Below are 25809 nucleotides of genomic sequence, written 5' to 3'. Positions count from 1 at the left end.
GGGCTGGCCCTGTTTGTATAAAAGCAACATGTAGATGCTTTTGGCACATGAAGGCAGGCACTGATGCAGATAGTACATGTGTCCTAATTTAAAAATTCACCAGGTCATTTCCATGTGATGAAAAAAGCTAGGGGGAGGGAGAAGAGATAATGAAAGCATTTTGGCTTAAATACTTTAAAAAATCCCATTTAGCTGATCCCAGCCAACTGCAGGCACCTGCCATCCTGCTGAAATGTGCGAACCATCCCCTTAACAATTTGAGAACACTATTAATATTTAAAGACATTTTTGAATGTTTAAACAGATTGTCAAGTCTTTTATGAAACAGTTTGGAAAGGGTTTTGCATCTGACATTCTGTTTCCTCAGACTACTCTCATCCAAGACAACGTTTCTTTTTAGCAAAATAGAAAAGAAGAGAGAAAAAAAGGCAGTGCAGAAAAAGAAGCAAGCTCAAGTGCTGATGAGCAGAGAGAGAAAAAGCATTTCTGAGCAGAGTTCACCAGTAATGCTCGAATCACATCGATTTCCGGATTCCTATGCTGAGCAAAACTGAGTGCCATTTTTCTTTTAAGTGAAGATCTAAGGTCTCACTCTTACAGGGCCACAACACTATTATGATTCGTTTAAAGAAGAGACATGGATGAAGATCAATCCTGAAAAAATGTGCCTTGTGGCAAGGAGAAATGTCTGACAGGAAGTATTCAAGCTGGGTTGGCTCTCTCTCGTTACATATCCCCACTAAATCATCTAGAAAAACTGTGGACACGACACGAAATGGAGGTCACACCCACACCATACATCTAAAACACTCTTATACCACTTTAACTCTCCCAGAGAATCCTAGGAACTGCAGTGTGCTAAAGGTGCGGGGAATTGTAGCTCTGTAAGGTCAGCACCCATAACAAACTACAGTTCTCAGAATTGTCCATGACTGTCTGAGAAGTATTAGAACCTTTTTGTGATAGTATTCACTGCTACAGAGTACCATAGCCTCTTTTCTTGCTGCCCATGGCAGCCATTTTGTGCTGGCACCCACAAGACATGAGTACCGACAGCTCATTTGTCTACCAACGAAAGTACTGGGAGCAACAGTGATTTAAATGTATGGCGTGGGCATGACCTGAAGGCACTGACATAAATAATGGAAGATAGGAAGTTTTTCCTCTTATCCTTTAAGAATTTCTTAAACTTTTTCAAAAACATGGGAAACCTGATCAGCAGGATAAATAGTAACCTAATGACTATCCACAGTGAGTGATTTCTTTTAGATGTATCAGGTGTGCCAAGTTGGGCCCAACATTGGGGCGGGGCTGTCACATGTGCATGATGTCACAGACGCAATGCCCCCCCTGTCAGGCCATGCACGGGCATCCCTTTGAGGATTACCAGAGCATCTTCCTGGAAGGCACTCTGGTGATTGCAGTGGGGAGCACAGTGGGCAAAAATCGCCCTCTGTGATTCCTGCCCCCTGCTGGCACACTGGCGCTCAGCCAGGAGTGGCGGCCCCCTCATTTTTTGGGGGGGGGGCCGCTCAGCCCCCTGCTTCAAAATATTAGGGGGCTGAAGCACCTTCTGCCCCCAATAGCCAGTGCCCCTGAGATGTATACATTCTGAGTTCAAGACCTGCCTCATTAATTTCAACCGAAGCAGTGGGTCACTGTGTGCATTTGTTTGCACAAGAAATTTGATGCCTCTGCTGAAATGAATGAGGCTGCCCTTACATGCAACAGTGGTGTGTGTGTGTGTGTGTGTGTGTGTAACATTGTATGTGTGAGGGAATTTGCAGTGGGAATGACTGCAAGATCCACTGGGTAATTCATACGCAATACTGAAAGACTGCTGTGGGTTCATCTAGTGGAAAATCAAAGGAGCTGATTTTAGTTAACTCTCTCTTTTCTTTTCTTTTAAAGAAAAGGTGCAGGTTTTTCATATTTTTGGTACAGCATCCTGCTAATCCACAGAGTTTTCTTAAAATCTTCTGCCCCATCTGTTCAGGGAACAAATCTGGCACACACCCAAACTTCTGCTTCTTTCAATCAAATGCCCAAAATAATTGTTGAGCAAATGAAGTTATGTGACTACAAATCTCCTTGCAATTGCAACTCATTTGCAAAGTTTATGGTGATTTCAAACACCATACACAGTGAAAACACATGAGGGTCATTTAAGTCCAGTCTCTGTGACTGCATAGATTACTCAGCAGGGCCCCTTGTATTTGGAAGAGAGAGCTAAGGCTTAAAACCACCTGGCTGTACGTCAGGTTTTTCTCTGTGCTGAAAAGTAAGGGCTAACAAGGTTACATGCCAGCTGCTGTGTTTATGTTTCTCGTAAATCAGGCCAGAGGTGTTCAAGAGAATCACAGCCTAGCATTAAAAGGCTATCAGCTGCTTGAACTGAGAAGATCACCTCTGCTTCCTTTTAGCCACGACTCAACCTGAGGTGCTTGCTTCTTTTGAGGCTATTTTCAGTTGCCTGCATAGAACCTTTTTAAAAACAAAAACAAAAATGCACCCATTGCTCTATGCCAGAGATAGAAAGTTCTCTGACTCAGAAAGTTCTCTGATTGCTGTTCTCTGACAGCAATCTTGACTGCACAAATCTAATGCTGTGTGATTTTTAGGATCTTTTATTATATCTTTTGTATGCAGTTTTGCCCTAATAGACACATTGTTGAAAACAACTTTTTCTAATACGGTGTATTTTGCATGTTACTTTCACTAATAAATGTATTTTCATGCACATTTTGTCCTAGAATATGCTTTTTTTATTTTTATTTTTTTTACATATTACTTGGCTGGAGAACTACACTGAAAAATTCAGAGGCGGGTGAATTTCAAAGGATGGCTGTGTTCCTGTTCACATATTGTTTCAGAATGTGCAAATTAGGTAGTTTCACCTTTAAAAGTGAACTGAACTGAATTTCTCTCCCATCCCTATATCCTGATACTTTTAACTGGAGATGAATACTTTAATGTTGTAGCCACTGCATCACTCTGGACCTCACAGCTTTCTTTTCATCTCACTATCTATGAGTATTCTCACATGTGAGGCTAAAAGCAGAATATTGGTTAAAGCATCATTTAACAGGAATATACAACCTTCAATGCATGTTTGCATTACAAATGCCTTCCTTTCACTTTCTTTCCCATATTATTATTCACAATAATAACAGTGTTTACACAAACAGGCTAAGAGAGGCTAACAGGCAGTTTAAACATTACTCAGTGAAACATTTTAAAGGATTCTATGTGGGTTTTAATGGCTGTGGCTGAGTGACAAGGGAAGGGCTGGTATATCACATTAGCGAGTTGGAAGAATATGTTGGTTTTCAATGTGACACAGGTTGCTCTGAATCTGCAAATTAGGAAGACACTAAAACTAAGCAATTACTACATCTATGTGTCTGAAGCAGCTAAATATAAAAGCAACTTGGAGTACCTGTGCTGTGCATTAGGGTGTATTTGCACCAATGAAAATTGCAGGCAGTTCATGTATTAACTTCATAGTGATACACCAGAGATTAGTGCAAGATGCATCATTCAATTGGGAAGACTGTATGTGCACATATGTGCATCAGTTTAATGCCCATGGGCACAAAATTCAGACTCTGACCACTGCTGTAATCAGTGTGCTGAGGATGGAATGCTGTGTCGTCCTTCACCATACTATTTGAGCAGGAATTCATGTAAAGTACTTTGTTGTACAGATAATTCCAGTGGGCAAAGCTGAGAAAGATTAATGCCCCCAGTTTCATCCAACCAGGTCTCTGTAATACAAGCTAGGTCAGCATGCTCAAACAGATTCAAGTCTTGGATAGCTGTTGTTTTGCCATTCACTGACCTGACATTGACCAACAGATTTCCAACCCAGAGGGACTCTTGCCAAGACTATCCAGTCTATTTGAAAAGGGAGAACAGTATGGGAGTAACCAGCAGCCTGTCGTGCCCCCTTTGAAGATAACAGAACTAGCTCCTGAATATCTCCCTCCGTCCTACAAATTCCACACCCCTGGTTAACAAGTTGGTTGTATGTTCAGTTCTTGTTCCATTGCGAGTCTATTTATTTATTGAGCGTATACTAATATATTTGGATCCAGAATGGAATATGTATCAATTTGAGCCCAGTTGGCTGAGACCATTAGTAATACCTAAAGATCTGAACAACAACTGTTAATTTCTGGGAAATCATGCAATTTGCTCGGTGGCAGAAGTAGTTCTGGTAACCATCAGCCCTAGACTGTTTTCTTCTAGACTGGAAATGTTTTCCACTTTGTTGAAAGTCAAAAGGCGGTAGGACTGTAAGTACCAATAAATCCTGACATCTAGGTGATCTTCCCATTCTGGAAGTGTGGATTAATTATCTCTAAAGGGCTTACCGTATCTACCACTGCAGCAGAGGGTAGTAGACCATGCCCAGAAAGGTGTTATTAAAAAGAATGAGGTCTTTTGTCACACTGAAACACAACCACTTGGCTGCCCAGATAAATGTCATGCAGCTCTACAGAATGCCAGATTTTAAAGGATGATTGTTCAAGATGTGTTTAGAAATGCTCATTGCTTCATATGTAGCACCCTGACCACAAACACTAGCTATCAGGATTCCAAAACACAGAAGATACCCGGTGGGGACTCTTCATGTTAACCATCACATAGTTTTGGCCTAAGTAGGGAACATTAAGGAGTTCAGTAGCACCCGACAGAAGAGCGTCATTTCACCAACTGGCCAGAATGATAATCTTTGCCTTGTATAATACCTTTAATTCAGGCTTCTCTACTAGTTGTAACAACAAGGATATCTACTCATTGCCTTTACCTTGCTTCTCTGTGCCTTTGCGTTCACTCAGTGATTGCTTAACCTAGAGATGATTAAGAGGTAATACAATAGGCATTTTCAACTACAGTGGTACCTCGGGTTACATATGCTTCAGGTTACATACGCTTCAGTTTACAGACTCCGCTAACCCAGAAATAATACCTCAGGTTAAGAACTTTTCTTCAGGATGAGAACAGAAATCGTGCTCCGGCGGCACGGCAGCAGCAGGAGGCCCCATTAGCTAAAGTGGTGCTTCAGGTTAAGAACAGTTTCAGGTTAAGAATGGACTTCCGGAATGAATTAAGTACTTAACCAGAGGTACCACTGTATATGCCTGTTGCCTTTGTCCATGGAGTTTTCTTGGCAGAGATACTGGAGTGGCTTGCCGGTTCCTGCTCCAGGTGGATCACGTTTGGTCAAAACTCTCCACTATGACCTGTCCATCTTGGGTGGCCCTGCACTGCATAGCTCATAGCTTCTCTGAGTTATTCAAGCCCCTTCGCCACGGCAAGGCAGTGATCCATGAAGGGGCAGTGATCCATGAAGACATCTACTTCTGCTTCATTGACTATGCAAAAGCCTTTGACTGTGTCTACCACAGCAAACTATGGCAAGTTCTTAAAGAAACGGGAGTGCCTGATCACCTCAGGCACCTCAGGGAGTGCCTGATCACCTCAGAAATCTCTATGTGGGACAAGAAGCTACAGTTAGAACTGGATATGGAACAACTGATTGGTTCAAAATTGGGAAAGGAGTACGGCAAGGCTGTATATTGTCTCCCTGCTTATTTAACTTATATGCAGAATTCATCATGCAAAAGGCTGGGCTGGATGAATCCCAAGCCGAAATTAAGATCGCCGGAAGAAATATCAACAACCTCAGATATGCAGATGACACAACCTTGATGGCAGAAAGTGAGGAGGAATTAAAGAACCTTTTAATGAGGGTGAAAGAGGAGAGCGCAAAATATGGTCTGAAGCTCAACATCAAAAAAACGAAGATCATGAGCACTGGTCCCATCACCTCCTGGCAAATAGAAGGGGAAGAAATGGAGGCAGTGAGAGATTTTACTTTCTTGGGCTCAATGATCACTGCAGATGGTGACAGCAGTCACGAAATTAAAAGACACGTGCTTCTTGGGAGAAAAACAATGACAAACCTAGACAGCATTTTAAAAAGCAGAGACATCACCTTGCCAACAAAGGTCCATATAGTTAAAGCCATGGTTTTCCCAGTAGTGATGTATGGAAGTGAGAGCTGGACCATAAAGAAGGCTGATCGCCGAAGAATTGATGCTTTTGAATTATGGTGCTGGAGGAGACTCTTGAGAGTCCCATGGACTGCAAGAAGATCAAACCGATCCATTCTGAAGGAAATCAGCCCTGAGTGCTCACTGGAAGGACAGATCCTGAAGCTGAGACTCCAATACTTTGGCCACCTCATGAGAAGAGAAGACTCCCTGGAAAAGACCCTGATGTTGGAAAAGATTGAGGGCACAAGGAGAAGGGGACGACAGAGGACAAGATGGTTGGACAGTGTTCTCGAAGCTACCAGCATGAGTCTGACCAAACTGCGGGAGGCAGTGGAAGGCAGGAGTGCCTGGCGTGCTCTGGTCCATGGGGTCACGAAGAGTCAGACACGACTAAACGACTAAACAACAACAAACAACTACTGTATATGAAGGGCTATCACATAGATGATGAACCAAATTTATTCTCAGCAGCTCCAGATTAGGGATGGTGGGGGTGGGTAGGAATTAATTCAGTTCTCATTGAAAGGCAAATCTATGAAACAATATGTGAACTGAAACCCAGCTATCCTTTGAAATTCATATTTATCTAATTTGTATAATGCAGTTCTCCAGCCAGTGTTCACCGATATGCAGGTATCTGGGGAAATTAATATATCAGTGAAAATAACATTATAAAATGGCTTAGAGAAATTGTTTGCAAAAATGTGTGCATATGTCAAAACCATACACAAAAAATGTGTTTTATTTGGAGAAATCCACACCAAAATGCTGATAAATCTTCATGAGGATTTTTGTTGTTTAAATAGATGTAAATTACTGCAGAAATGTGGAGAACTGAATTTAAGTTTGAGAAAAAAGGAGAAACACAGAGAGCAGAAATTGACAGATCCTTCCACACCTACTCCAGAGAGCGGAATCCAAATGAATGGGCTTAAATTCAAAGAAAAATGATTCAGACTAACCACTCTTAAGGGCATGAACTATGTGACAATTTAATAAACTGTCTTGGAAGGCAGAATACTGTTTCCTTCATTGAGAGGTTTTTAATCAGGGACTGTCAGTGGATTCATGCACTTCCCAGGGTTTGAACTAGCTGACATCTGAGGTCCCTTTCAGTGCCATAATCCTATGATCCTCATAAGACTTGAGTCAGACATTAATTATAACAATTTCAGAACATTGACCTGAATGTTTCTGTTGTTCCCACCGTGTTCTCTCGCTTTTGTGTATCACAGATAGCAACACAGGTCAAATTGACCCTTTCTGAAGCTCTCCACTCTACAGTGAATGGAGGACTGTCAACATCCACATATACAAAGTTGTGCTTGCTGTTACCCAGCGGGGCTGACTCTATTAGAGTATCACTCCATTATTACCTTTTTGCACTGTGCCTGCCTGGCAAGGATTGGGGCCCAGGTCAGTGCTCTCATTGAAATGATCACAACATATTCTGGTAGCTGATGCAATTATCTTCCTGATGTTTCTGAAGGAAAGGGCAGACTGACCCAGCATTGGGATGATAATGTGCATGGGAATATTACAAGAGAGCAGAAATGTATCAAGATTCATTTTCATTCACCAAGCATTTTTCAGAAGAATGGTTTTTATCACAAACTCCTTCTGATAAGATTCTGTCGTGCTTGGGACCAACCCTCCAAAAGCTGCAATTCTATATCAGTGCTATTTTGATGAACATTTCAAAGCCTCAGAGAGATTGTCGCATCCAGGCTAATGTTCTCTGCAGACAAAAATATTAAAAACTTCTCTGGTATCTCCTGGCTGTTTCAATTACATTTTGTTCGTTAAAATGAATAATGTGATCATAAGCTTCTTGATTCATGTGTTTTATGGAATTTTCTTTAAAGCCACAGACCCTCCCAATCTATTGCTTTGAGACTGCTATGACTGAAAAGCAGTATACAAATTTTGTTCAAGAAATAACCAACCAGCCAACCAAAAGTGGCCATGGAAAGAATATAAAAGTCCCTATCAGAGAAGAATGGCAGATTAAGTTGATGAATTATGCCAAAATGGCAAAAATGACCGGAAAAATCAGAAACCAGGTAGAATTTTAACAGGGAATGGGGAAAATTTATAATTTATCTTAAAAACCATTGTAAACAGCTAAAATCTTTGTAAGATTGGAATAACACTTGTAGTTTAATGCTGAATTTTGGATATAATGGAGATTTAATAGGCTTGGATTATTATAAAAGATGCAGGAGGAACTAGTTAACAAAAGGACCCACATGGGAAGAGGGAAGTTTAGGAGATTCTTCAGAATCTTGTTTTTCTGCTGTTTGTTGGATAATTGAGTGTAAAACTTTAAACAGAAAAAAGAAATAATTTTATTTTAAAAAGTGGCCCTGGACTAGGTAAGGAATAGAATATATTTATTGTAATGTTCTCTTCTGGTCTGGTCTTATTAGATATGAAATAAATAGTTATACTTTCTATCATCTATCTATCTATCATCTATCTATCTATCTATCTATCTATCTATCTATCTATCTATCATCTATCTATCTATCTATCTATAATCATCTATCATGTATTGGTTTTGCTGCATCTTCATGATTATCCATCTTCCCCCCACAGTAGCAGGTAGGGAGGCACAATCAGGTCTGTCTTTCTGACCTGGCTTTCCAATGCCATTTGCTGCTGCCACTTACCAAGAGCAAGAGGGGCAAGGCAGCAGGGAGTGTGGTTCAGGCACAGCAGCAGAGCCAGGTGGATGCTCCTGCTCCTGCACCTGCACCGAGCTCCCAGCTGCCTTGCCTCCCGCCCCTCTCAGGAACTGGCAGGGTTGTATGGCATTGAGAACACAGCACGTGCCACCCTGCCACCCTGCCAGCTGCTATTGTTTTCCCTCCCTCTAAGAGCAAATGTGAGCTTCTGAATGGGAACCAAATTGCATTTACAAAACCATATTTATATGCATTGTTTATATGCCATTGTGTTTTCTTTTGATGTGATTATAGTGATTGCTATAATTGCTTAAAAAGCATCTTAAAAAGCAGAGACATCACCTTGCCGACAACGGTCTGTATAGTTAAAGCTATGGTTTTCCCAGTAGTGATGTATGGAAGTGAGAGCTGGACCATAAAGAAGGCTGATCACCGAAGAATTGATGCTTTTGAATTATGGTGCTGGAGGAGACTCTTGAGAGTCCCATGGACTGCAAGAAGATCAAAAGACTCTGATGTTGGGAAAGATGGAGGGCACAAGGAGAAGGGGACGACAGGATGAGATGATCAGACAGTATTCTCGAAGCTACTAACATGAGTCTGACCAAACTGCGGGAGGCAGTGGAAGACAGGAGTGCCTGGCGTGCTCTGGTCCATGGGGTCATGAAAAGTCGGACACGACTGAACGACTAAACAACAACAACAGCAATAGTGATTGCAATATTTGCTAATTTTTAATTCTATTATTATTATGACCTGCTTTGAGCTCAAGGCTGTTGCTAGAGAAGCAGAATGCAAGCATTAAATCAAAACCAAGTCCTCGCCAAATTTGATTCACATGTTGTGCTCTGTACTAGAGGATTTTTATGCTCAAATGCTTCCATGCCTATCCAGAGTTTAGCTGGTGGATTTTGGGGGCCTGCAGAAGGACTATCTGGGGCTCTGGATGAGGACCTGAAAGGTAGGAGAGAGATGCAACTGTGTCTGGCTAGGCCAAACAGGATCCCAAGTTCTGTAATGTCAGAATGGCATTCCCTCCAAACACTAGCCCAGAGGTGAACAGCAGCAGTTTGACTTGGCAGTGCTATTTGCCAGGGCAAAGGGAACATGTACTACTACAACCATGAGAAAATATAAATATTGATACAAATATTGCATCTACTCAGTTATGAAACATCCCATACCCCCACCAGTATACCGTACTAGTAGATTTAAAAGCTTCTCTCCGCAGGCTGATAACAGACTGTACCTGAGGGGCATTCTGGTATTTACATAAGACTGTCAAATTATTGCACTTGTACATTAATTTAACTGTATTTTTTTATTCTATATAAATTCCAACAGGGTTTGCTGTTGAAACCAGTACAAACACAATGCTAATGAGGAAGGAACAGATCTCCTCACACCACCACTGTCACCTTGTTACATCCTGTTTCTTTTCCACCGGTTTGCTCTGCTGAACTTCCTGCTCTGCCTTTTAATATAACATGGGTTAATTTCTAAATTAATTCTGGAATTGGTGCATTCGTGGTTTGCTACAACTTTCATTTCCATCTGTCCATTTACACCCACACCCACCTCCACCCATCAGGTCCATGTTTCCAGTCAGCATGCAGAAGGTCCTAGGTTTAATCCATGGTATCTCAAGGTGGGCTGGGAGAGACTTCTTCCTAAAAACCTAGAGAGCTGCTGCTGGTCAGAATAGGGAATGCTGAGTGAGTTAGATGGAACAGTGCTCTGACTCAGCGTAAGGAGCTGCCTAGGTTCCTAGGCACAAAAGCACCTGTGCCCTTTGATGAAACACAGTTTTTAAAAAAATGATGCAGTGATGTGCCTCTGTTTCTCTGTCATGAGACAGTGGAGCTGGATCCAGAAATACTCATCTGGCAACAAAGCAGGTCAACTGGCAAAAGTAGGACCCCCCCCCCAAGAACAATAGGAGAATTTCAGCTTGGTTCTCCCCTTTCCGGTAGAATCCCTCAGCTACTGAGGAAGTTTCAAAAAAGTTTGTGATATGCCATGGGTGTCTGTGTCATTTGTTCAAAGTAGGGGGATCAGTTGGGCCATGAACAAGTCATTGAGCAAACCTGGACCCCAGCCTTACTCGATAGAAAGTACCACAGAATATGACCACAGAATACATCACCATCTAGGCTGACATTTGATGATTGGGGCCTCTGAGATAACAACAGACCTTTTAAAAGTTTTACTTAGCAGAAGACTTGTTAAGGCTCTCCTGGCAGAGATGGTGCCAGTATTCTTCTCCCTTAATGAAGACGCAAACCTTATTCTTTGCATTAATGAGATCCCTTCCTGGTATACTGTCAGTATTGTTATATACTCATTATTCTAGCAGAAGGAACAAAATAAGCAAGGGAACAGAAAGGGGCAGGGGGTGGGATTTGATGCTTTACCTGTTTAGTTCTCATTTTGGAGTCTGCTGACAGATTGTTGTATGTATAATGGGCCTGCGTGACTCCACAAAAAAGGACTGCCACGATTCCTGAAATACAAAGAAAAAAACACAGTCAGCTGCTTCTATTTTCTCCTAGAGTGAGTTCAAAGGGATTGGGAGGCAGATTAGCCCTCCTACAAACTAATTAAACAGCGCTAAACACTTTTTTAAAGCCTGAAGGAAAATGTTACCATTATATCCTTCAAATAAACTAAAATTTAGCCTTGATCATAATAACTAAAGGTCAGGATTCTTTCCAATCTCCCTATAATGCCATCTGTCTGGTAAATATCTACAAGGGTCTGTTCTATGCACATCTGATTGTTCAAAATTACTGCACAACCATCCAGTTTAAAATCAGACAAAATAGTGCAGTGACAAGTCAGAGCCAGTTCTGCTATTAGGCAGAATGAGGCAGCTGCTCCAGGCAGCAGCAACTGGGAAGGAACGGGGAGCGAGATATTGGAGGATAGAGTTGTGTTTACTATGTAGCCTTTCCTGTGCCACCTAAGGTTGCTTGCTAGCCCTGAGTATAGTTCAACAGGGCTTACTCTCATGTAAGTTTGCCTAGGATTATGGCCTAAAAGATTTATTCTCACATCGGCAACAATATAAATCATCTGGTAAAATTAGGGATTTTTAAAAATATCATTAACTATGTGATTCTTAATAAAAATGGAGAGAAAAGTTTCCTGGACACCATTTCTATTGCAGCCTGGAGGTGCCTTTTCAGATTTCAGTACTGGTGTGGGGTTCAGAATCTTCAGTGCAGGGATAACATTCAAAGACCTTCTCTTTGACATATTCATGATTAAATGACAAAAAAAGCCATGCATTTTTGATCACATGCTTATTTATTTATAGAACATTTATCATCCGCCCTTCACCTGAAGGTCCTAGGGTGGAGAATACATTCATATTTAAACAAAACAGCAATAATACACTAAAAATATTTTTTAGTAATTCATCATAAAACCACAAAACATTAAAACCACCAAGCAGTAGCAGCAGCATAAATATGCCCATAGAACTTAGCTTGCTCTTCAGATAATGAGGTTTCCCTTATTTTTCCTGAGACCTTCATGGGATTTACTCCACCTACTGATATTCTTTAAAAGATGCATCACCACACTTTGAATCCTGGAAGTGTTTTTTAAATGTATATTACATGTCAGAGTATTTGCACTAGATACTACCCTAAAATACACAACCCCAATGCTTTGTTAAGTTGCCTCTATATTCCCCCACCTTTTTGAAAACTGTGTTATATTCTGCCTTCTTTTTCTCACTAGATTAGTTGTTATCATGCTGACAACTCAGGGCAGCATTCATGATTGGCATATCCCACAAGATCTTCTGATGTCACAGTTGCGGATGGACTGGGGTTTGGGACACCTTCAACCTCTTTCTTCATTCCAGAAGAGGGTATTCTCTGGGAAGAAGGATTGATTGTAAACCACTCTAGGAACTGTAGCTCTATTAGGGGAACAGGGGTCTCCTAAAAACTCTCAACATCCTTAACAAACTACCGTTTGCAGGATTCTGTTTAAAGTGGTATAATTCTGCTTTAAATATATAGTGTGCATATTACATGGCCAATGTGTGTAAGCCATGTGCATTATCCATAAATATGTGTGAAACACAATGTGCGCCTCTACTTTTCTGTGTCCCCACCTAAATGGCCCTCCATTGCTATCATTATATTTCTAGGATTAGGCATGAATTGAATCACAGAATCATAGAAGGGACCTCGAGGGCCACTGATGATGTGGACAAGGTGCTTGGATTGGTCAAGGTGACCACTTGCGCTCTGGACCATTGCCCCTCTTTGTTGATAAAAACCAGCAGAGAGGGGACAGCTAGATGGGCCGGGTGGGGAGTGATTAATGCTTCCTAGTGAGAGGGGGCAGTCCCTGCCTGCTTGAAGGAAGCAGTGGTAAAACCACTCCTCAAGAAACTCTCCCTGGATTTGGAAAATCTAAGTGACTACCAGCCAGTTGCTAATCTCCCCTTCTTGGGCAACAAAGCAGTCAACTCCTAGGAGCTGAGGTTCCTTCGTGCCCCCAATAAAATATATGAGGGGGCCATACAACCCCCTAAGTTGATGGACATTGCTATTCAAATGGTGTGTGCAATATTTTATTCACCCTTCATTCATAGTTCTCAGGTTAGTTCACAGCATAAAAATGCAAGATAAAAAAAGAGAGAGCATGCTTTGGAAGACCAAAATCACATGACAGCAGCCCCTCATTACTGTATGTGAGTTATAAACTCTGCATTATTCTTTATGGGGAGTTGTATTAGTGGAAATACTCAATTTCCTTCTGACATCATCCAACTTCATCTTTCAAACTGCTATCCCCTGAAAAGCATTTGTCATGACAAAAAATTTCACTGGTTCTCTTCTCATTAAATGTTAGCGGGGCCTTCTGCTTCTGGGCCTGAAAGCAACAAATTCCTTCATTGGGAACCAATTTTCTACTAACCTGGATGTTCATTTTCAAGGAAACTTTAAAAAGTTCCAACATTAGAGAAATATTGGTTACTTTGATTGCTGTAGCTTGAGAAATTCCCTCTCAGCTGCAGCTGTGAGAAGAATGGGTACTTGCAATTAAATAATAGCCAACTTTCCACCCTTTCAGCTGCTATTTGATCATCATAATTGACTGAGTCAGCAGCATCCACCATTGATTAAAATGAGCAACAGTGCACAAGTAAAAATCTAAGGTAAAATGAACAATGGAATTTCTCCCTCACTAAAGTATGACTAAATCAAATAAAATATAGATTGGGGGGAAGTGATAATAAAAAAGATGCTTCTGCCAAATCTATTTGCAGGTATGAAAACCCCAACTGTGCCAAGTTCTTTGATAATGAGCAAGAAATAAATCTAAAAAGATGCTAAAGTAGGTTTTCAAATTATGTATTTGAAGGGTTTCTTATTGTATAAAACAAAGTTTGCTTCCTCTGAAGTTAGGGAGGAAAGGATTAGGGAAAATTACAGTCCAAATAGAAAGAGCTGCCGTTCATCAGAATATAACGTTGATCACATTAATAAAACTTGTACATTCACTTCATGTCTCCGAGTGATGAGGAGTTCCAGGGCACAGAGCTCAAGCATATTTGTTTTCTTTCGGAAGGAGGTCATTGGAGGCATATTGGCATTCTGTAATATTTATGTTTATTTACAAATATACAAGTGGAGTATATGGTGAACAGCTTAAACACCCCAAGAGACAACCAAAATCCATGGCTCTAGCATCAGGTCTCCAGGGAGACTGTCAGGACTCCAAAATGCTGTTAGCTCACAGAATCCCAGATCCAAGTTTGCTGAGTCTCTATGCCTCTCTCAAAAAGCGATTTCTATTGTTATTGTTACACACATCAACATCCCCTTGCTGGATGTCCTCTGAGAACTAGGCTAGCCTAGGGATGGGGAATCAGGTGTCCTGATGATGTCATTGGTCTTCAAGTCACCTTAGCATCAACCAGCATGGTCAATGGTCAGGGATGATGGGAGCTGTATTTGGAAGGCCACAGTTGCCCCATCTTTGTTTTGGCCATTGAGAAGTCCAGCTACTGATAACAATTAACCAATCTTCCTAAGCAAGGTGATACTTAGCAACTTTGCCAAGGAGGGCTATTGATGTAAATAGGAAAAAGAAAACTATTAAGTGTCAAATAACTGCAGATTATTATTTTTTATATAGGTAAGCTCTGTTGATAATAGTTATCAGAACTATCTCTTTATGTAAAAGGAAATACATTTCCCCCCAGAGTTTTTGGTTGTTCTTATAGGAAAGAGTCCTCTTGAAATAAACCTGAATTACTACTTCTGGGCAGTTTGTATCAAATCAAAACCAGGGTGACAATATCTCCAAGGACTATTTTAATTGGAATGTCCCACACAACTGGATGTCAGAGTGTCGCTTTGAGGCTTTTGTCAATTGTGCTGTACAAACTGTAAAGCTTGACAGTACTCTAAGGCTTTCACCGGAGAGTCCTAGTTTGCGTCCGGCTGACAGGAAGCATCAGAAAAGTGGCTGAGTTAAACATTTAGGGCATTCATCCAGGGACCTGACACTTTGCAATGACATCTCAGCAGAGAGATAGCACCCTGTTCTAAATACAGCTCAGCTGCTTCTTTAAAAAAGTTGTGTTTTCTAGGGTTATTGTCATTCTGAAAGGACTGTTGCAATTTAACAGACCTTGTATTCACACACTATGAGATCTATAAAAGAGTTTGATATTTGTTCCAGACTTTCCATAGGGTGCTGAGTTTAAACACTATTATCTGTATTTCCTCTCCCAGGAACAATCTGTGAGTTCAGAGGAAAAGAAATATAGGAACTATGACTGAACTGAAAGATCTTATGATATGTTTATTGTGTCTTGAAATAAAGGATGGTGAGGGAGGGTTTCACACACATGTGCCTTTTTTGCTGTTGTTTTCAAAATCCTTGTGGTGATTAAGCTCCTTACCAGATTATTTCCCCCCTATTTTTAAACACATAATATGTCGGCGTGAGGATGGAAAGCATTGTCCCCAGTCTATGTTGACTTCAGACATTTTCACATAGCCAAATCTCATTGTCTACAATTCTTGTGATGAAGCTAAATGGCGATGCTTTTTGCCCTTGCTTTCACACAATTGCTGCCACCACTAAGTGGGAGGAATACTTCACCTGCTGTTTATGGGTTCCCTTAAAATTTCTGAAAGGGGATGCTCCATCCTGAGTATGGGGGAAATTAACCAATGTGGTGGCCTTTTGGCTTAGCAGTAAGGGAAATCAAAATAAGAAACTTTTTCAGAACAACCCTAAGCTTTCCCCACAGTTCCGATGCAGAATTTTTTATAGTAATAAACAGGAGCCCATGGGTATTGCTACTGCCCCTTTAATAATAATACAGTCAAACCTCGGCTTCCAAACGGCTCTGTTTTCAAACAATTCGGCTCCCAAACACCAAAAACCCAGAAGTAAATGCTCCGGTTTTCAGACGTTTTTAGGAAGCCAAACATCCGAAGCTCTTGCAGCCAATTGGAAGCCGTGTTTTGGTTGTTGAAAGTTTCAAAAGCCGAACGGGCTTCCAGAACAGATTATTTTCTTTCTTTTTTTAAAATGATATTTATTAAAGTTTCAAAGAAAAAATTACATAGATAAAAAGAAAAGAAAAAGAAAAAGAAATAAAAAAGAAAAAAATACAAAATACAAAATATAGAAAACACTTAAAAAAAAACACCACATCGATCGTTCCATAACTTACATTTCATTTCCTTACTTCCCTGACTTCCTCACACCTCCCTTTTTTGTATTCCAGTTCTATTAGTTAATTCAGCAATTCCTTTCCCTCTTTGTTTTTGTCTTAATCCTTTAACTTAACATATTATAACTTTAGATTCTCATCTGTTAACAATCCATTTGTACATACACCTTTATAATATTGCTGCTAAGACCACTTAATTTCATTCTGACATCATTCTAACATTCATTAATTTTGCAATATTTCTGTAAATAGTCTTTAAATTTCTTCCAATCTTCTTCCACCGACTCTTCTCCCTGGTCTCAGATTCTGCCAGTCATTTCCGCCAGTTCCATATAGTCCATCACCTTCACCTGCCATTCTTCCAGAGTGGGTAAATCTTGTGTCTTCCAACACTTTGCAATAAGTATTCTTGCTGCTGTTGTGGCATACATAAAGAAAATTCTGTCCTTCTTTGGCACCAATTGGCAGACCACGCCCAGGAGAAAAGCCTCTGGTTTCTTCAAGAAGGTATATTTATATACCTTTTTCATTTCATTATAGATCATCTCCCAGAAAGCCTTAATCCTTGGGCAAGTCCACCAAAGGTGAAAGAATGTACCTTCAGTCTCTTTACATTTCCAACATTTATTATCGGGCAAGTGATAGATTTTTGCAAGCTTGATTGGTGTCATGTACCACCTGTATATCATTTTCATAATATTCTCTCTTAAGGCATTACATGCCATAAACTTCATACCTGTGGTCCATAACTGTTCCCAGTCAGCCATCATTATGTTATGTCCAACATCTTGTGCCCACTTAATCATAGCAGATTTAACCGTTTCATCCTGAGTATTCCATTTCAACAGCAAGTTATACATCTTTGACAAAATCTTAGTTTTGGGTTCTAACAGTTCTGTTTCCAATTTTGATTTTTCCACCTGGAAGCCTATTTTCTTATCCAAATTGTATGCCTCCATTATCTGATAATAATGAAGCCAATCTCGCACTTTGTTTTTTAGTTTCTCAAAGCTCTGCAATTTCAGTCTATCTCCCTCTTGTTCCAGAATTTCCCAATATTTTGGCCATTTGGCCTCCATATTGAGCTTTTTCAGAGCTTTCGCTTCCATCGGTGACAGCCACCTTGGGGTTTTATTTTCCAGTAGGTCTTTATATCTTATCCAGACATTAAACAATGCTTTCCTGACAATATGATTTTTAAATGCTTTATGTGCTTTGACCTTATCATACCACAAATATGCATGCCATCCAAATACATTATTAAAACCTTCTAAGTCCAAAATGTCTGTGTTTTCAAGAAGCAGCCATTCTTTCAGCCAGCAAAAAGCTGCTGATTCATAATAAAGTTTAAGGTCTGGCAGGGCAAATCCACCTCTTTCCTTTGCATCCGTTAGTATTTTAAATTTTATTCTAGGCTTCTTGCCCTGCCAGACAAATCTAGAGATATCTCTCTGCCACCTCTTGAAGTAATCCATTTTGTCCAAAATTTGCAATGTTTGAAAGAGAAATAACATTCTAGGCAATACATTCATTTTTATCGCAGCAATACGGCCTAGCAGTGAAAGCTTCAAGTTTGACCAAATTTCTAAGTCTTTTTTCACTTCAGCCCAGCATTTTTCATAATTGTCTTTAACTAGATTCCCATTTTTTGCTGTCATGTTAATCCCCAGGTATTTCACTTTCTTAACCACTGTTAAACCTGTCTCATTCTGAAACCTCTCTTTCTCAATCACAGTTAAGTTTTTCTCTAAGACCATTGTTTTTAACTTATTCAATTTAAATCCTGCAACCTGACCAAATTCTTGAATCAGTTCCAAAACCCTTTTAGTACTAGATTCTAGCTCCTGCAATGTCAATACTAAGTCATCTGCAAATGCTCTCAATTTGTACTGTTTAGCTCCGACTTGTATACCTTTAACCAATTGGTCCCTTCTAATCATATTCAGCAGGACCTCCAGGACCGATATAAATAGCAATGGGGAGATTGGGCAAACTTGTCGTGTCCCTTTTTCTATCTTAAATTCCTCTGTCACCACGTTATTTACAATTAATTTAACCTTTTGTTCTAAATAAATTGCACTTATACCATTTTCGAAGCCTTGGCCTACCTCCATCCCCTGTAGGTTCTTCTTCATGAAACTCCAAGAAATATTGTCAAAGGCTTTCTCCGCGTCCACAAATATCAAAACTGCCTTGGTATTTATATTCACTTGTAGTTTTTCTAAAATATTGATTATGTTTCTCACATTGTCCGACAAATGTCTACCCGGGAGAAAGCCTGCTTGATCTTTATGTATCTCTTCCATTAGGACACTTTTTAGTCTTTTAGCCAAAATGTCTGCAAAGATTTTGTTATCCACATTGAGCAGTGATATGGGGCGGTAGTTCTTAAGCTGGGTCTTTTCAGTCTCTATTTTCGGTACAAGTGTAATATACGCTTCTTTCCACGACTCTGGTGCCCTTTTCCCACCCATTATTTCGTTACAGACTTCCTTTAAAGGTTGAACTAGCCATTCCTTCAAGGATCTGTAGTATCTAGAAGTCAGTCCATCCGGTCCTGGAGATTTACCTAGTTGCATATTCTGAATGGCACCTTCTACCTCCTGTTCAGTTATTTTATAGTTCAGCATTAATTTATTTTCTTGAGAGATTTTTTGTAATCCATTTGTTTTCAAAAATCGGTCTACATCAATTTCTTTCGGTGGCCCTTGTGTATATAGTTGTTTAAAATACCTCTGGAAACAATTTCTAATCTCAACTGGGTTCTGTATATTCCTTCCTTCCACTTCTAAATTTGTGACAGTATTTAGTTTTTGTCTTTTTTTCATTTGCCAAGCCAACAATTTCCCACATTTATTAGCCGACTCAAATGTCTTTTGTCTCATTTGTTTAATTTTCCATTCTATCTCCTGATTCATCATTTTCATGTATTGTACTTGATATAACTATTTCTCTCAAAATCTCTTGCGACTTTGGTTTTGCTCTCAATTTCTTGTCACTTTCCTTTATTTTCTCCAATATTTTATCCTTCTTCTCATTTTGGATTCTCTTCTTTAATGCATTCTGTTGTATCAAGAACCCTCTCATAACAGCTTTGCTTGCGTCCCAGATTACTCTTTTTTCAACATTGGTGTTCATATTTATCTCAAAATAGTCTCTCAAGGTTTTTTGGGCCTTCTTAATCACTTCTTCATCTCTAAATAAGGCATCATTCATCCTCCATCTGAAGGAGCCGGTTGGTGTTAGTTTCATCTCCATCTTAACAGCATTATGGTCGGAGCAGGTTTTTGGGCAGATTTCCACTTTTCTTGTCTTTGGTGCCATTCCTCTAGTTAGCCATATTTGGTCAATTCTTGTCCATGTCAGTTTGGCTTCAGAAAAGAAGGTTCCCTCTCTGGCCAGGGGATTCTTTGTTCTCCAGATATCAACTAAGTCCAAGTTGTCTGTCATCTCAAAAAAGGTTTTCGGTAGTCTACCATCCTTAGTGACTACCTGTCTTTGTGCCTTGTCCATATGTGTAGATACCACTCCATTCATATCTCCCATCAAAATCACATTATAGTCCAAATAGTCCATCAAGGTCTCATGCAACTTTTTAAAGAATTCAGATTTCCCCTCATTTGGTGCATAAACTCCTACTATTAAGAATTTCTCTCCTTGTATTTGAATTTCAATTGCCACAAATCTTCCTTGGTCATCTTTGAAGATAAATTTCGGTAATAGTCTCTCCTTTGCATAAATCACTACTCCTCTTTTTTTAACTTTATCCGAAGAAATAAATTCCTGGCCCAGTCTTTTGTTGATCAATACTTTCCTGTGTATCACCTTCTCCAGGCGGTCTTTTAATTCAAAAGGTAGTCTTGGTATGTCTAAAGTTCCTCTTTCTAGTATTCTTGACTCTTCTCCAGCTTCTTTCTGCAGGTCTTCTCTGTGCCCTCTCAAAAATCTTTCTTTGTCGTCCTCTGATCTTATTTTTATCTTTCTTCCTTTGAAACTAAAGGAAAGGCCTTGGGGGAATTCCCACCTAAAGATGATTTTGTTGCTTCTCAGCAGGGCAACCAGATCTCTATAATTGGATCTAAGGTCCAAAAGATATTTCGGAATGTCCTTAAATATCTCCACCTTTGACTGATGTATTTCCAAAGTCTTCTGGAAGTGCAGACTCAAGATTTTGTCTCTCTCCTCTTTTGTTTGGAGGGTGATCAAACAGTCTCTCACCCTGTTCTTCTTCCCTCCTCTTCCAAGCCTGAAAGTGCTCACTGTCTTAAAGTTCTCCTTCTCCAAGTCTGGATTCCAAAAGTCTGCAAATTCCTGGGTAAGGAAGTCAGTCAAGTTGTCTTTCTCAAGTTCAGGTACGGCCCTGATCCTCAAATTCGTTTGTTTCTCCTTCAATTCAATCATAGACAATATTAACCTGTGGTCTTCAAGTTGCTTGTGTATCGGTGGTATCTTCTCTTCTACAGCAACTGCTATTTCCTTTGCTTCTTCAGCTGTCTTTCGGGTCGAAGTAGATTCCTGTAGCAATTTCTCAATGGTTTCTGTGTTAGTATTTACCTTCTGTCCCAAATTGTTAATACTTGTGGTATTTTGATCAATTTTAACTGATGCTTCAGCTACTTGTTTACTTATTTTTTCCAGAGATTCATTAATTTTACCTAGTGCCTGAGCTAAAGCATCTTCGGATGCCATTCCTTTGGGTTTAGATTGTACTAATGCAGCCCCTGTTGGTAAGCAGAAGGGCCAGAAGGGCCAGATGTTGATGCTCTTCGTTGCAGCCCAACGTCTGGGCGAAATGATCTACCAGACCTCGTTGTTTTTTCCTGAAGCAAATCTATTTTCTCTTTTCCATTTGCCATAACACTCTAGATAAGGCCCAAGGTCGATCCCACGACCAGAATTTGTTTTGAAGTGGAAAATTCCCCTGGCCCAGTTATTATTGTAACAGTTTAAAACTTCCTCTAGGGGGACACAGTAGCAGTCCGAAGTTGTTACCTTAAAATAAATAACCTTTTTTCTTTTAATCCCCCCAGTTCACAAAATAGACGACAGTTTCAATTTGCAGTTATTTTCCAGTTACTTTGAAACCAGGAGAAGCCAGCCAGAAATATTGTATCCCACTTGTATCTCACTTGCAGAGTTAGCTGTCAGAAAGTACTTTCACCAATAGCGCATTTCACAGTACGGCATTCTTATTGTTCATTGGCAGCCCGTTCCCAGGGTTTAAGCGGTGGATTTTAGCTTCCTTTTCTCTCTTTTTGCAGGGAAATACAGTTCACACCTTTCCCCCCTCCTCTCCTGCAATCAAGGGGGGAAATCGCTTGTTTCGATGATAGAATTATAGTCCTTTTCAAACGTCTTTCAAGGTTTTAGCTTGCCAGTTCATTGCTTTACTCTATTTACAAAGAACGGAAGGCAGACTTCCTGTTTATGCCTCTCCGCTTCGGTATCAAATTATTTCTTTATTCTTTGTTCTCCTTTAATTCCCAAATTAGCCTACTCACGGATCGTTGGTTTGTAGCCAAATTGTCACAGGAAAAAGGTAGCGCTCTCCGGTAACCGCTGTGCGGCTTCGCTCCACGGAAGAAGCAGTTGACTCACAGCACCGCGCCGCTTCCCCGCTTCACTCCGGAACCCGTAATCGGGCTCCTTTGCAAATTGGGGGGGGGGCGCAAAAGGTGCCCGCCAAGTCCCACGGTCACAGGCTTCACCCGCCTGTGATTTTTGAAGGGTCCCCGCTTCGCTGTAGCGGTACAGACCCGATTTCCGCAGAGCCGGTCCCCTCCAAGTCAGAGGGAATCTGCCATTACCAATGGCGCCACCCCGGAAGTCCAGAACAGATTATTTTCAACAACTGAGGTTCGACTGTATATGCTTAAGGAGAAGAAAACTTGTATCCAATATGTGGAGCAGTGTGCATAACAACTGTTGCTGGCAATTTACAGGTCATAATGCCATGAAGCATTAATTGCTGAATTAAGACCTGTTACCATAGAGCGTTGTGTTCTGAAATAACCCTTCTGATTCATGCTGTGAATTGAGTCCCTTTACTCATATGATAGGGACGCGGGTGGCGCTGTGGGTAAAACCTCAGTGCCTAGGATTTGCCGATTGTATGGTCGGTGGTTCGAATCCCTGCGGCGGGGTGAGCTCCCGTCGTTCGGTCCCAGCTCCTGCCCACCTAGCAGTTCGAAAGCACACCTAAGTGCAAGTAGATAAATAGGTACCGCTTTATAGCGGGAAGGTAAACAGCGTTTTCGTGTGGTGCGCTGGTGCTGGCTCGCCAGAGCAGCTTCGTCACGCTGGCTACGTGACCCGGAAGTGTCTCCAGACAGCGCTGGCCCCTGGCCTCTTAAGTGAGATGGGCGGACAACCCTAGAGTCGGACACGACTGGCCCGTACGGGCAGGGGTACCTTTACCTTTACCTTACTCATATGATTATAGCTTCATTTAATCGAGGACCAATGGGGCAGTGCTGCTGCCTATGCACCTGAGATTGCACGGGCTAAAGACAAGAGAGAGAGAGAGAGACTGAGATTTCTCATAGAGATCCTTCATCACAGATGGAGCCTACATGTGTATATCTCTACATGCATTGGCTTCCCTGTCTTAGATGTTCACATCCAATATAAGGATGCTGAGGGCAGAAACAGGACAGGAAAAGCAATGTATGCCCCCATTACCTCTGTCTAAATTCTGTAGCCACATGTATTAATACACAAAGGAAAGTGCGCTTCTCATCACATTGGTGGACTGTCAGAGTGTATCACGTTGATTTTAGAGGGTCAAACATATCAAAATGCAACTGCTGGTAGGAGACCCAAAGTGGGATGCATCTCATGCCATGTTTTTAAAGAGCTTGAATAGGGGAGTTGCCAGTACAACTGCTGTTACATCACTGGTGATACTTAGATGCACTGGTTGGGTAGACTCACCTTTACAAGGCCCAATTTATATGCTAATCAGGTGACCTGGTAGCTTCCAAGATGTCAAATGGCACAGTTCCCAATTTACAAGGCAAGCCTCAAGTGTGAAGCAACACCCAACTGGTTTACATAACTTTTTCAAGTTAGCCACAAAAATAATAATATGAGAAATAAGATATGTGACAAACAATGATTTCATTGCTTGATCCACAGCCAGTGTAAAGTTAAATTCCATTTTTAGATGGCTGGAACATATTGTACAACCAACCATAAAATAATTGACACATGCCATCTTTTCACACTCCAAGTAACATACATAGTCACTCCCTTCACTCAGCTTGGAAAGTGTTTCATTCTGTTCTTTTAACATAACAAGTATCTGAAATCATAGCACTAAAATTTTTTGGGGGGTGTCACTGTGCACAGATGGGTTTTACACTTACATAGTAGCTGTAGTAAACTATTTTTAGAGGCCAAGATGTGAGTGGAAGGCACAATCTAGATCCAATTAGATGTCTTTTTTTAAAAAACAAAACAAAAACAAAACTCAAGAACATTGTAAGGAAATGAAACATCCTTTCATTTGCTTACAAACAGAAAAATTGCTGAAGTCATTTGAAAGGAAATTTCTGCTTATCCAAAAGCAAATTACAAGTAAAATAAAAACTGGTCTTTCTAATCCTTTCACTGGACATATAAATGCATTCATTTGCACAATCATTTAAAACAAAATTTACACAGCAAAATGTTGTGCACAAGGGAATGCTCACACTTCGCTAATGGTAAGAGAGTACCATTTTTATTTATTTTTTATACCACCAGCCTTATCTTGCCTCTGATTTGCTGGCCGACCAGTTAAGCCAGGCGAAATCCCACCTAAATTAGAAACTGCTTATTTGAAGTGGTGGCCAAGTATATTTCTCAGGAGATCTTTAACCATCACTCATTCCATTGCAGCACAATCTCACCTGACTTTTTATTTTATTTTTTACATTTTATAACCAGCACTAGACCAAGGTATAATATTTCAGACTTAAGACCAATTTTCTTCAGGAAATGATAAGAGTACAGTTCTGATCATCTAATCTGGCAGCAGAATGTCTGAAGTTTTTTGCATATCTAACATGAGTCATCCTTTGGTTTCTTTTCCAGTGGGTACCCCATTAGAGGGGTCTAGTGGGAAGACTCTGTCCATGGGAGCAGATGGGCCATAGAGCTTCCAGCAGTGCCCTTGGAGGGCCCCCTAGGTAGATCCACATCTTGAGGCAGTCCCATAATCCCAGGCATGACCCTCCTCAAGTGTAAGCCCTCCATCTGGAGGCTGAGAAGGGATATATACCCAGTGCCTGAGCTGAAGCCTACCTACAATTCTAACCAGTGTCCCCCCCCCCCAAGTGCTGATACATTAAAAGATGGGGAGTGCAGGCAGGGGGAGGGACGTGGCCTGATGCTAAGGTAGGGTGCCAGCAAACGGCTTTCATTTCCAATTGTGCAACTCCCCACCCCAATAATAACAAAGAAGAAGCAGCCTCAGGTGCCAGAACAACTTGATCGGTGTTTGCTTTCATACTATGTACCTTTACGAAGAGGGTGGAGGCAGAAAAAACATTTTGGGCCAGCCTGGGTCTGACTTCTCAACAATTTTAGAAACAATGAATTGGTACAGGGACATATAGTTGGGAAGGCCATCTGTGTTTGTTGATCAACTTGTGAATCTCTACTATTGCTAAAGGTTTCCTAAGTAGGTTGTCAAAAAATAAATAAAACAAGGAACTCCCACCCATTTATGCACATCAAAGCTGTAGAGTAGGGGGAATCCATTATTACCTCTGCTTTGTGCTTAAGGATGAATGTTTCCACCACCCACACATTTTTACAATGGATATAGAAACAGCGAGCTGTGTGGGAAGCTTTCTGTAACCTCATTCTTAGAAGTAAATGTTGTGCTTTTCTTACATCACAACTGAAAGATCGGTTGCAGGCATGGGAGCTCTGATGCACACATGGAGAGCTCTCTTTTGAAACAGCTTCCCTATCCATTTTAACAGAGAGATCCAACCTGTCAAGAGACAAAAAAGGCTCCTGCCATATGCATTCCTGTCCATTTTGATTTCCAGATCAGGGTGCCTAGGGATGGGCAGATTTGCCAATTTCAATTTCTCACTTTTCCAAGCTCAAGTTCAATTCTCCATATTTCCACATCAGTTTACATTTAAAAAGATTCATCAGCATTTTAGTGCAAAATGCTCCTAATATATATATATATTTGTGCCATTTAACCTAAAATACACATTTTTTTGCCAAGCAAGTTCTCCTAACATAGTGTTTCCCCCCATGTCCCCCCCCCCCTAATTTCTGCAATTCTTTGCACACTTTACCCTTGCATGCATTACTTGCCTGGAGAACTGCTTTA

At 40.7% G+C, this 25809-nt stretch overlaps 1 protein-coding gene across 1 annotated transcript in view; it reads right to left on the bottom strand.

Moving 5' to 3' along the window:
• SLC9A9 (solute carrier family 9 member A9) overlaps nt 1-25809 on the bottom strand; it is a 255385-nt gene that overhangs the window by 123542 nt on the left and 106034 nt on the right. Inside the window, exon 9 of the mRNA XM_081008377.1 lies at nt 11167-11255. Within this exon, the coding sequence (XP_080864503.1) occupies nt 11167-11255 (89 nt within the window). The remainder of the gene's footprint in view (nt 1-11166; nt 11256-25809) is intronic.

Source organism: Podarcis pityusensis (assembly GCF_964106645.2).
Source record: "Podarcis pityusensis genome assembly, chromosome: 5".
Classification (NCBI taxonomy): domain Eukaryota; kingdom Metazoa; phylum Chordata; class Lepidosauria; order Squamata; family Lacertidae; genus Podarcis; species Podarcis pityusensis.
The sequence above is the reverse complement of the archived record's forward strand: the minus strand, read 5'-3'. Positions and strand labels throughout refer to the sequence as shown.